Source organism: Conger conger, chromosome 17, assembly GCF_963514075.1.
Source record: "Conger conger chromosome 17, fConCon1.1, whole genome shotgun sequence".
Classification (NCBI taxonomy): Eukaryota; Metazoa; Chordata; class Actinopteri; order Anguilliformes; family Congridae; genus Conger; species Conger conger.
In genome coordinates, this window is record NC_083776.1 from 16,865,887 (window position 1) to 16,878,544 (window position 12,658).

Genomic DNA, 12,658 nt, shown 5'->3' on the forward strand with positions numbered 1-12,658 from the left:
CTATGTTACTTAATATGTAAGATTGTATTATCTTACATGATTTAATGAAATGAAAACATTGAACTGTAACTTTTTTTTAAATTATTTGGAAATGTATAGTTATTTATATTTATATCCAAGATCCTTTGTGCTACACTATGCAGATAGAGCTGTTAGTATAATTATGATCCATGTGTTCACATACCCTGTTCTACTCGGGATATAGCTTGTCACTGAATTACTTTTTCATTACGCAAAGTTGTTCTTTTGTTGTTGCTATTCTGCCGAATGACTTTCATTATGCAAAGTTGTTTTTTCTTCTGTTTGGAGATGGAGGGGGGTTGGGGGAGGGGGTTGGGGGGTAGTCTCCATTACATTAGCGTATACCGTGTTCCCAGAAGCCGAGGAAAACACAATCGCATCAAGTCACTTAAATTTAGAATTACATCAGCCATTATGATTTTTTTTTTTTTTCTTTTTTTTTTGCATCCCCCAAGATGGCAACCTCTGGAAACATCTAATCTTTACCTGATCAGTGAGCTTAATTAGGGGAGCAGGCAGGAGGTGAAATGAGACACTCTTCTGTGTCCACAGCACTCTCTAAGCCAGACTCACCAGGTCTTTAGCTTGTAACGCACAGCCTTGCCAAGGCCCATTAAGTCATTTTTACTGGACTCAAATGGCCATAAAGAACTATTGCTTGCACTTCCAGAGCTGCATAATACAACGGGGTATGTGTGCAGCGACCTCAAAGTAAATTAGACTTAATGTTGAGCTCAGTGAAATCAAGAGCACCATTCTTTTCTAAATTGAACTGAAAATCCTTTTAAATGTTTTATGTGGCTGTGGAATTAATACGCCCCTGTGATGTTTGTATTCTATTGATTGCTAGTCTTACACAGTTTGAAAATACAATACATTTCACAATGCTCCTGACAGAATAATGTGTTTAATGTAAATTAACTTGACAGACTGGAGCCCTACAAATCTAGTTTCTGCATATTTTGTGTAATTGTATTTCAGAATAAGTGCTTTTTTTCACTTTAAGAAGGTTAATATTTGCCTTACGAACCTGAAAACAAGAAGCATCAGGAAACAACACCATGGTGTTCTGACCTTGACCGAGGATGGTTTGTGTTGAAATATTAAATATTAAGCACAGCCTCTCTGTACGGTCTCTGCAGAACCAGACCCAGCGGAACCTGCGACTGATACTGCAACCTCAGAGCGAGCAGAACCTCCACAAGGTAGGCCTGTGTGCATCCTCAGTATCAGAACATTGAACAGAGACTGTGATGGTAATGTTCTTCTGTTGAACATTGAACAGAGACTGTGATCATAATGTTGTTCTGGAGAACAGCTTGGATCACATACTGTATATATTAAGTTGAAATATACACTTTGTTTAGTGTTTGTGGGGTAAAGAGTGATTACCTTTACGTTTCACAATGTTCCTGACAGGATAATGTGTTTAATGTAAATTAACTTAACAAGACTGGAGCCCTACAAGTCTAGTTTGTGTATATTTTGTGTAATTGTACTTAAGATTAAGTGCTTTTTCTCACTTGAAGTAGGTTAGTATTTGCCTTACGAACCTGAAAACAAAAAGTATCAGGAAACACTGAGGACGGTTTGTGTTGAAATATTAAATATTAAGCACAGCCTCTCTGTACGGTCTCTGCAGAACCAGAACCAGCGGAACCTGCGACTGATACTGCAACCTCAGAGCGAGCAGAACCTCCACAAGGTAGGCCTGTGTGCATCCTCAGTATCAGAACATTGAACAGAGACTGTGATGGTAATGTTCTTCTGTTGAACATTGAACAGAGACTGTGATGGTAATGTTCTTCTGTTGAACATTGAACAGAGACTGTGATGGTAATGTTCTTCTGTAGAACATTGAACAGAGACTGTGATGGTAACTTTCTTTTGTAGAACGTTGGACAGAGACTGTGATGATAATAATCTTCTTCTGTAGAATAGTGGCCAGGGCCTGTTATGATAATAACGTTCTTTTGTTGAACATTGGTCAGAGACTGTGCTAATAATAACGCTCTTCTGAAGAACATTGAACAGAGACAGTGATCATAATGTTGTTCTGGAGAACAGCTTGGATCACATACTGTATATATTAAGTTGAAATATACACTTTGTTTAGTGTTTGTGGGGTAAAGAGTGATTACCTTTACGTTTCACAATGTTCCTGATAGGATAATGTGTTTAATGTAAATTAACTTAACAAGACTGGAGCCCTACAAGTCTAGTTTGTGTATATTTTGTGTAATTGTACTTCAGATTAAGTGCTTTTTCTCACTTGGAGTAGGTTAGTATTTGCCTTACGAACCTGAAAACAAAAAGTATCAGGAAACACTGAGGACGGTTTGTGTTGAAATATTAAATATTAAGCACAGCCTCTCTGTACGGTCTCTGCAGAACCAGAACCAGCGGAACCTGCGACTGATACTGCAACCTCAGAGCGAGCAGAACCTCCACAAGGTAGGCCTGTGTGCATCCTCAGTATCAGAACATTGAACAGAGACTGTGATGGTAATGTTCTTCTGTTGAACATTGAACAGAGACTGTGATGGTAATGTTCTTCTGTTGAACATTGAACAGAGACTGTGATGGTAACTTTCTTTTGTAGAACGTTGAACAGAAACTGTGATGATAACATTCATCTGTAGAACATTGAGCAGAGACTGTGATGTTAAGGCTCTTTTGTAGAACATTGAACATAAACTGTGATGATAAGGCTCTTCGTTAGAATATTGAACAGAAACTGTGATGATATGGCTCTTCTGTAGAACATTGAACAGAGACTGATGGTAATGTTCTTCTGTAGAACATTGGACAGACACAGATGATAATAAAGTTATTCTGGAGCAGATACTGTATACATTACATACTGTATATATTAAATAGAAATATACACTTTGGTTAGTGTTTGTGGGGTAAAAAGTGATTTCCTGTTGAAACCAAGCCGGATGGGTGTCAGCATCTCAGAAAAAGACCAGTTCCAAATATCTTGCGTGTGACTTAGTAAATCCTTTTTAATTTCCTCGTTCTTTCTGCGAGCACACTCAAATAAGCTAGGCTCTTGATGACAGCGCCTGCAGACTTAAACAGAACCTGAGAAATGGCTCTGATGTGCTTAAATCAACCCAACAGCATGTGCAAAGCTGTAAGCCTAATACCAGCTCCACCCGAAAAAGAAAACCTCTGTCTGCCACGTCCTCTTTGCACACACCTGTAACTGTCAGGGATAGATGAAGAATGGTACTGTTTTGGGCCTTCATAGCCTGTTTTGGGCCTTCATAGCCTGTATATCAGTGAGGCAGTGCCTGTGAGTCTGTAGGAGTAATAGGACAGCATTGCACCCACAGGATGTCAGTCAACTCCTGCTCGGCTGATGGAGTGGGACAAGTCTGCCTCAGCCTCCATTCCAGAATGTTCCGCTAGTTCAGATCAGGTGACGGAGAAGGCCATGTTGTGTGGGTTAGAGGTTATCCCCAATGATTAATGTGTTTGTGTGGGTGCATCCAAATCGTGCCAGAGAAATGCACCCCAATTCATTGCGAGCCCACCACAATCCATCACTATACTCTTTTGTATTTTTGTTCGAAGCCTTTATTTATTTACTTATCCATTAATTCATTCTTTCATTCATTCAAGTGCTTACCACAGTGTTTTTCAACCTTGGGGTCACGACCCCACGTGGGGTCCCGCGGAATTCAAATGGGGTCGTCTGAAATGTGTAGTAATTAATTTTTTATTATTATTTTTTTTAATCAAGCCTTGTAGCTTACCTAACTGTACATGTATTTCCTGATCAGGGAAAATAAAATGTCACTTTGTGCACTAATCTGGCTACTCTGTATTTGCAACGCAGTATAACAAACATGATCAAGAACTAATTCTAGAAAAAAAAAAGTCTCTGGGGTCGCCAGAAATTTGTGATGCCAAATGGGGTCACGAGCCAAAAGGTTGGGAACCACTGGCTTACCATGTCTGAACCACCAAAACTCCAGTTCAGTTTTCAGTAAAACTACACATTATTGCAGCGCTACTCAACTCCACGTCCTCCAGGCTGCAGTGTCTGTAGGTGTTTGTGCCTACCGTGTGCTGCTCCACCTGATTTCACTCATTATTCTACCTACTTGGTGCACATAATAAGGTAATTAGTGAAATTAGGTGGTGTAGCACACTGGGAGCAAATGTCTGCAGTCACCGCGGCCCGCAGGACGTGGAGTTGTGTAACACTGCATTAAAGCATGATAAAAAAGATAGTTTGACAATACAAATGCTTGAGACTCCAGCGTGACTGCAGCTGAAGTGTGCAGTCCTTCATATTATCTATCTGTTTTCCTTCAGATCCTTCTCTACCAACACAGTAATTTTATCAGTTATAATAGGCAGATTTGATCCGTGTATTTTAGAGTTGAAGGCTTGTTGCAGGGGAACTTGGTTATGATGTTGACTGAAGTGCATTGATGTTACTTTTTTGTGTATTATGATTATGATGAGAAACCTCTGTCTCTCTGTGCTGTGGGAGCAGTGCCTGGGGATGTTGAACAGCCCGTGGTGGTCAGCGTCCCAGAGGCACCCAGACCCAGCACCCAGCCCCTCATCTCCAGTGGTAAGTGCAGGGTGGCCCCTGCATCACATCTACTCACAGCAGAGCACCACCCTTACACAAAATAAATACACCGCAATATGGTGTCAATATGTGGACCTTTGGGAAAATAGTATAATTATTTTATAATATGATATCATATACACTCAGCGAGCAATTTATCAGGTATTTATTAGACTTATTTCTTTGACTCACTGGTAGCTTATCCACTTCGAATCTGCATACCACTGTTGCAATGTGTGGTTATTTGCGTTACTGCACCTTCCTGTCAGCTTTGACCAGTCTAGCCCTTCTCCTCTGACCTCTCTCATTAACAATGCATTTCTGGCCACAGAACTGTTGCTCACTGGATTTTTTTGGGTTTTTTCGCACCATTCTTTGCAAACACTAGAGATTGTTGTGCATGAAAATCCCAGGAGATCAGCAGTTTCTGAGATACTCCATCTATCTGGTCAGGCACCAACAATCATTCCCCAGTCAAAGTCACTTAGATCAAATTTCTTCCCCATTCTGACATTTGGTCTGAAAAACAGCTGAACCTCTTGACCACGTCTACATGCATTTATGCATTTTCTTTGCTGCCACATGATTGGCTGATTAAATATTTGCATTAACAAGTTGGTGTACAGGTCTACCTAATAAAGTGTGCACTGTGTATATAATGACACAAAATATAATTCCACAAAATCACAGTATTTAGTAAATTTGTTTTTGATATTGATCATATCAATATCCATATGGGTGTAGAGCAGGGACTGGAGCTGGAGTATATGTGGTGGGGTAATGTGCGTGAATCACGCGTGACTGGGAGTGGCATCACTGGGGAAATGATTATGTCAGTAGAACTGCTTTCCTCATCATGTTGTGTGTCTCAGTAGCGACCCCTCTGGCCGATAGAGTGACTGCCTGCTTCCTTTATGTTGGAGAGTCTGTTTGGGCCTTCCTGAACAGTTTTTGGAAATTATAGCTAAAGTTATAAAAAGGCTGTTGGTCAGTTATGCTATGCACATGTATACCGCATGTATGGGAGTCTATGAGGGTACAGGTCATATTTGCAGGCCTTTCTTTTTTCTTCTACAGCACCTGTGTAATAAAATGATACGGCATTCTAGAGCCCCTGTGTAGTGTGATAGTTAGGGAGCTGGTTTGGGCACTGAGAGGGTCTGGGTTTGATTCCTCGGTTGGGGTATTTCAGTAAATACCCAGCTGTGAGGGGATTGTGTGTTGAAATGTAATCTGTCTAACCCGCTCTGCATAACACAAAGTAATGTAATGCATCAGCATTATGTTTCCTTGACACAGATAGCTTTATTGTAATAATAATAATAATAGATTGAATGTATTATACGCCTTTCATTTAGAATAAAATCTCAAGGCGCTTCAGAAAGGATCTGAAATGTACACACAAAAAATTGTAGAAACTCAACTTGACTTTCAAAACTTTCAGATCTTGCGTTCTCTTTAAGTCTCATGACACCATTTTACATATTTTTTACGTTTCACTTTGACACCGTCTTTACTACCAGGATGGATTTACCAAAGAGTATGTCTCTCTAAACTTCTCACATTTTCACATGTTCCTGTAGGGTCTAGGTTCTCTGAGGTTCACACTTGTCAGAGTGTGACTCTTGGGGATATAGTCGAGGAAATGATAGAATACTCAGACGTTTTACATTTCTAGGACTTTGTCTCAGCCTACGGATGGGGTGTGCAACTTCCACTTCTGTATTTCAGAATGGAAATGTATTTCAAATCCAGAGGTCTTTTTTACATGTGGGATTCATCGGTCAGGGAAGGCCTAATTTAACAATAAATGTGTATGACCTGAGACCTGCTTTTTCATGTTTACAATATTCGTAAGCTGCAGAATTCTCTTCGGACAAGGAGGAAAAGTCAATCCAGCTACAAGCGCTTACTGCTTAACTGTGGGTGAGAGATTATGGGTTACATTTCTATGCATTACCTTATGCTGTTTGTCAGTTCAGCAACCAGCGAACATCCAATTATGTGAAAATATAACCACAATGAGAATTTGGTTCAATATTTTACTCAGGCCCACACACAACAAAAAGCAAGTGAGTAGATTGAATGCCTCCCTAAAATGAATTTCGTAAAAATAAATAAAATGAACAAATAAAAATTGGCGCACAAACAGCAACAGTGGGAAACTAAGTCTACGTACCGTATACCACAAAATGGCCGCCATCTCAGAAGCAGCTGTGCTGTGAATGTGCTTATATTTCCTTGTTTATCTGCAGGGATGTATCCGTATCAGACGGGAGTGTATTGCTCTGTGCAGGAGACGCCCGGTTATGCATCCGTCTGTTCTGGAGCTTTCCTCCGCACCTGTGTGTTCGCCGTGCGCATATTTCTGTCATCATCTCCCTAATGAGGCGAGGCGAGGGCCCCAGATGGGCTGAAAGAGGGGGGCCGGGTGCTTATAAGTCCCCCCCTGTTCTGACAGTGATTCACTGCGGTACCCAGCGCACTGGTGCAGGCCCTAAACACACCCTGCTGCTTTACTGTGGGATATCAGTGATTCTCGTGGGAGCACTTTAGCAGGTGACTTCATTCTGGCGTCCTGCGTGCATATTCATGTGCTGTCTCACAAGATGTGTTTTTCTGAGAGAACGTCAGAGGCAAGAGCTGCAGTGTGCAGTTTTGCAACATTCTCGAACTTTGTAAATTGGTCAGTTTTGGAGTTGTGTAAGAGCTTTTCACATACACAGTACAAGCAGAACGCATCTCTCTTGCTGGCAGGTTTACTGAGTCTGCACAAGATAACTGCACAAAGTAAAACCTGCAACAGCTCTTTTTTACTTCAGACCATGTTCCACTCTTGGGTGGGGTCCAGGTTTTTATTTGGTGCTCTTCTCCGGGTAAGTCAGTAATCCTCCTTTGTGGAAGAGGCCCCTGTAAAGTCAATAACAGAATCTGCATCCCATGGTGCCATCTTGTGGATTTCTACAAAATGGCAGTCTTTCATTATCAGCTTATTGCCCCACTCCTTTATGTGTAGGACTAATTTGTTGTTAGTGTTTATCCTGTTTAGAGGACATATAAGGGGATATATTATAATATTCATATTAAATTGTTTTGGTGATAAAAATGGATGCAACTAGGAAATGAGTGGGTCGTTAAAAGCCTTCCACAGTTCTTTACAATGGCAGAAGATAACTGGATGACGTACAACCGGATGTAGGCGAGACCATCCACTTTAATGTTTCACAGAGAAAGCCATAGAATATACAGCTGTTTGGGCTGCCATGTTGAATAGAGCTTCCAGCTTATTGCTGGATGGCCCTCTATGCAGGCTGACCTTGTATTGGTTTGATCCTCATCTACTCCTATAGGATGAGACTGTTGGCTTAAACACATCAATGTATGCACAGCATACCACTGAAGGATTTTAAATATCTACGTATAGCACACCCTTTTATTCTCATTGGTGTTTTTTTCCTGCTGTGAGCCAAATTATCCTTGTTTTATTGTATTTTACTTTTATGTATTGTTATTTTTAATCTGAGAGGTTACTTAGGTTGTCTTGTTTGACACAGTTAATCAATTACCCATAAAATGAATCAGTGAAATAGATTATGATATGGGGTTTTAAGTGAGTGTGTACTTATTAAACTCATCATATTAGTCCTGTATTCTCCCTGCAGTGCCGTCTTAACACACTGTTCCGTTAAATGACTTCACATTCTGGGCATTTAGCAGACTCTCTGTACTCATTTATACATTCTATTTACTGAGGCAGTGAAGGCCAGGGTACAATGACACAGACTGTGTCCTGCCTGGGAATCAAAGCTGCTGTCTGTAGGTGACAAGGCCAGTTCCTTACCCATTGTAACCTATTCACAGGAACATGGTGGTCCTACAGTATGTGTGAGAGACATGTTCGAGACCATGTCAGCCATCAGTACACCATCTGTCGCTCAAAATGTGCCTTCCTGTTTTCAGTCGCTCACCGGCCGAAGTTCTGCCTCAGTCCGATAGACAGGGGGACATGTGGCGAGTCGGTCCAGAGGTACATCTACAACCCCCGCAAGAAGCGCTGCCAGATGTTCCACTACACCGGCTGCGGAGGGAACAGGAATAACTTTGGCTCCAGGCGTCAGTGCGTGAGGACGTGCATGAAAGGTAGCGCAGAACGCCTCCTTTCTGCCTCTCTCTTTCCCTTTGTCTATCTGCGTGCACATCGACGCATCTACTGTACACTTCTCTAAAATCCTGCTTTGTTTTTGAAACCTCCTTGGTCTTTTTAGCTCTTTTTGTGGGAAGTGTTTTATATTTATTCGTATTTGCATTCATATTTGCATAGTCATTGTGTGTACATTTTATACATTATTTTATATGTATTTATTCTCATTCTAAAAAGCAGCGCAAGCAGCCCCTTCATTTCGGCACAATTGATACATTGAGTCACTGACTCTTCACTTCAGTGTTATTCAGCTGAACTCAGGAGAGTCGATGTGGTCCTTACTGGACTTGTTTTAACTGTTAACAGTTGAACACAGTAAAGTTTGCTATAGTCATGTTCGTATTATATTTGGCAGATGTTGTAATCCTAAGAGACATTTTTCATTTCATCTGCAGAATTGCCAGCGCAGCTCCCAAACCATTATAACGCCGTGTCTGTTTTATATTAAAACAGGCTGTAAAAAAGAGGATGCATCACAATTACTTTAAGTCCCTTGACTCTGACATTAGATGTATCTACTTGGCTCACAATTATTTTGTATTTGTGTTATTATCCATGAAGATGCATCTTAATTCTGACATTTACTTGCAAACTCGTAATTTTTTTTAATTAAAAAATTCATATATCTTGATATATCTTGATTCTGAGACTTATGGTGTATTTACTAGCTCTCTCATACGTTTGCATTAAAATACTGCATTCTTATTATTATTCAAGAAGATATATCTTGATTCTGAGATTTTTGGTCCATTTACTGCCAATCTCATAATTTTGCATTATTATGCATGAAGAACATGCATCTTTTGTATTTTATGGTTCCTAATAATTTTATATCAAAATGATAATATTAAGGGCCTTAATGTGCATTTTCAAATTGGCAAATGTGACCTGAATTGCAGCATTGCCGTACTTGTTTGGCTATTTACATTTTTCATTTATTTATTTATTTTGCTACCCTTTCAGATCAGCCTGGAAAATCGAGGATACGGGTCAAGAAGAGGAATTTCAACATCATATTCCGATCCGTCTGAACCTGAACCTGAATCTGGAACTTTCCTATTCAACACTACCTTCTCAATGCATTTTCAGCCTATATTTATGTCCACGTTTCTAATGTTTACCGTATTCGTCTTAGTAATGTTCAGATATCGTCCTCGCCTCACTATTTAGATGTAGAATAACAATGTTAAACATTTGCACTGCGATACTCTTATATAAAATGCATTTTTTTATGGCTGTTTTGTATATTTTTATATCGGTTCATGGACCCCATGGCACACATTTCTTTTAAAATGAATATAAACTGTAGTCTGTGTGATACTGAAAACTGCAGAGAACAGTTTGTGTAAAAGAGTTGCAGAGAAAGCCATTGTGCTCCATCTCACTCAGCAAAGCCACAGGAGTCCAAACATAAGTCAGAACATACTGCTGATTAGCTCCTAATCGAAACTGTATGTCCAAACTATTAGTATAATTAAAAACACAAGAATAAATGACTTAACATGAAAGAAACAAAGATTGTGATTCATTTCAAAGCTGCTAATGTGCTTTCTCCCCCTCCGCTGTTCCCAGCCAGTCTTCGTTTCAGCACAATTAAAACTGTAATGAGAATTTCACAACTTGTTCAATCCTTGCTTGCAATGTTTTATTGCCATTATTTTAATGAAACTTTGAGTTCTGGAGTTGTTGCGGTGTCTAGCTGGCAGTTGCAGGTATTAGTAGTGCGTTGCGATGCGTGTGTGTTATGCTGATAGTGTGTTGATTGTGTTACCGTGTGTCTGAAACTCATCCAGGGTGATGAGACACATCTGTTGTGAGCCGATTACCCCCAGGTCTGATCTAAGAACTTCAACATGGCACAAAGTGACATCACAAAAACGGAATTCCAATATGGTGAATAATGACCCCATAGCACGTTTCCACCGTGGGCAAGTAAGTTCTTTGCACAAGGTTTGGGACTGTTCTACGGTTTGGCTCATCTCCGCCGTACAGTCCATACAGTACTACAGGAGAGACTGACTATTCTACACCCTACAGTCCACACAGTACTACAGATGAGCCAGCGACTATTTTACACAATTAAAACCCCTCCCTACTCCTGTGGACACGATGCGAGGCGTGTGCATTGTGATGTTCGGGTCTTTGAGCGGCTGTAGTCGCTGATTTTACCATAATGGGGAAGGCACGCTGGGCATCACCACTGTTAACGGGCCGCCAAACATCGGTTTGCAGCCAATGGCACAGACGGGCATCCTGATCCCAGGGCATTCCAGAATTTGTATACATCGTCACACTTTGTTTCTCCCAGCATTCGGCAATATTGTTAAAAGGCTTAGGCGTGAACAAATAACACCTTAGGCTATGGTGAAGCATAGACCATATAAAAATAGTGTCATGGTACAATAGGTAATTTTGGACTTCTTACGGTCAAGAGAGGAAAGTGAATCAATATAGACTCCTAGTGGGTGAAAGTGTGGAGACCTGGCCACTGAAACAAACCATTTGGTAGATCACGAAGAAGTCGAAATGTGGATACGCACAGTGCAGGCAGTCTGACAGCACTTCTGGGATGATCGCTGGGTAGATGCTGTTGTGCAGTGAGAGTGGTGTGCTATCTGTGCACCCTGCTTGGTCATATACCACCCCTGTGCAATAGGATGTAATATTTCATAATAATAAATTGACAGATTTGTCTGTTGATCTACACCCGGTGAGCACTTTATTAGGTAGACCTGTATGCCAGCTTGTTAATGGAATTATTTAATCAGTCAATCATGTGGCAGCAACTAAATGCTTAAAACCATGCAGATGTGGTCAGCTGTTTTTCAGACCAAATATCAGAATGGGGAATAAAAGTAACTTTGACCATGGAATGATTGTTGGTGCCAGACAGAGTGGTTTGAGTATCTCAGAAACTGCTGATCTCCTGGGATTTTCACGCACAACAGTCTCTAGAGTTTGCATTGTGTGAAAAACAGAAACCATTCTGTGAGCAGCAGTTCTGTGGGCAAAAATGCCTTATAAATGAGAGAGGTCAGAGGAGAAGGGCCAGACTGGTTCAAGCTGACAGGAAGGTGTCAGTAACACAAATAACCGTGCCAAGGTATTATAAAACCCAGCAGATGGATGCACAGGCTGAGAGACATGACAGGACATGACAACACCAAGCATTGCATATAAAGGGTTGTATAAAGATTAAAGAGGTTGTTTAGGTTCTGAAGTAGGAGATATGAGATCGGAAAGTAAGATGATGAAAGGAAGAGAATAAGATTTTGGTGAGGGTTTTCTAGTGTGTGTGTGTGTGTGTGTGTGTGTGTGTGTGTGTGTGTGTGTGTGTGTGTGTGTGATTAGGCAAGTCTAATGAGATGATGATGGGGCCCCAAACTGTTTTAAAAAATGAATTTTGGTGTAATTGTTATTGATGTAATTTGTTGAGTCTATGGTGGATGTCAGTTTATATAATTGTTTAAGAATATTCCTTGGGTTGGATATTTTGCTGATTTCTTCTACCAGTAGGGGTGGGAATAAATTGTAATTTGATATATTTATGTCATTTGACTTTAATTAAAGGTACTGAAGGTATTGTTCTTTCCCGATATAGAACCGAATAAGTTTAATAATTTTTCAGTGCAATAACTCCTTAATCATTTCCCATGACGTTGAGGCTCAACCTCGGCTTAAAGCACGCGTTACTTTTAATTTACATCACAGAAATGTTTGAGACTCTTCCCTCGTGTTTATCGGTTGTTTCTTAATACAGAGGTTCTCTAAACCGGTGACATTAAAATAAAAATATTTACATAAAATAATATAGTGTTTGATCAATTATTCCCATGATGTTG

At 40.3% G+C, this 12,658-nt stretch overlaps 1 protein-coding gene across 2 annotated transcripts in view; it reads left to right on the forward strand.

The window, feature by feature from the left end:
• The window catches only part of tfpia (tissue factor pathway inhibitor a), a 35,633-nt gene extending 25,198 nt beyond the window's left edge, over positions 1-10,435 (forward strand). Inside the window, exons 4-9 of one of the 2 annotated variants that reach the window (XM_061226877.1) lie at positions 1,164-1,226; positions 1,664-1,726; positions 2,413-2,475; positions 4,535-4,615; positions 8,576-8,755; positions 9,780-10,435. In XM_061226877.1, coding sequence (XP_061082861.1) covers positions 1,164-1,226; positions 1,664-1,726; positions 2,413-2,475; positions 4,535-4,615; positions 8,576-8,755; positions 9,780-9,847 — 518 coding nt within the window. In that variant the 3' untranslated portion in view covers positions 9,848-10,435. The remainder of the gene's footprint in view (positions 1-1,163; positions 1,227-1,663; positions 1,727-2,412; positions 2,476-4,534; positions 4,616-8,575; positions 8,756-9,779) is intronic. The other variant, XM_061226878.1, reaches the window with a different exon arrangement.
• The last annotated feature ends 2,223 nt before the right edge of the window (positions 10,436-12,658 follow it).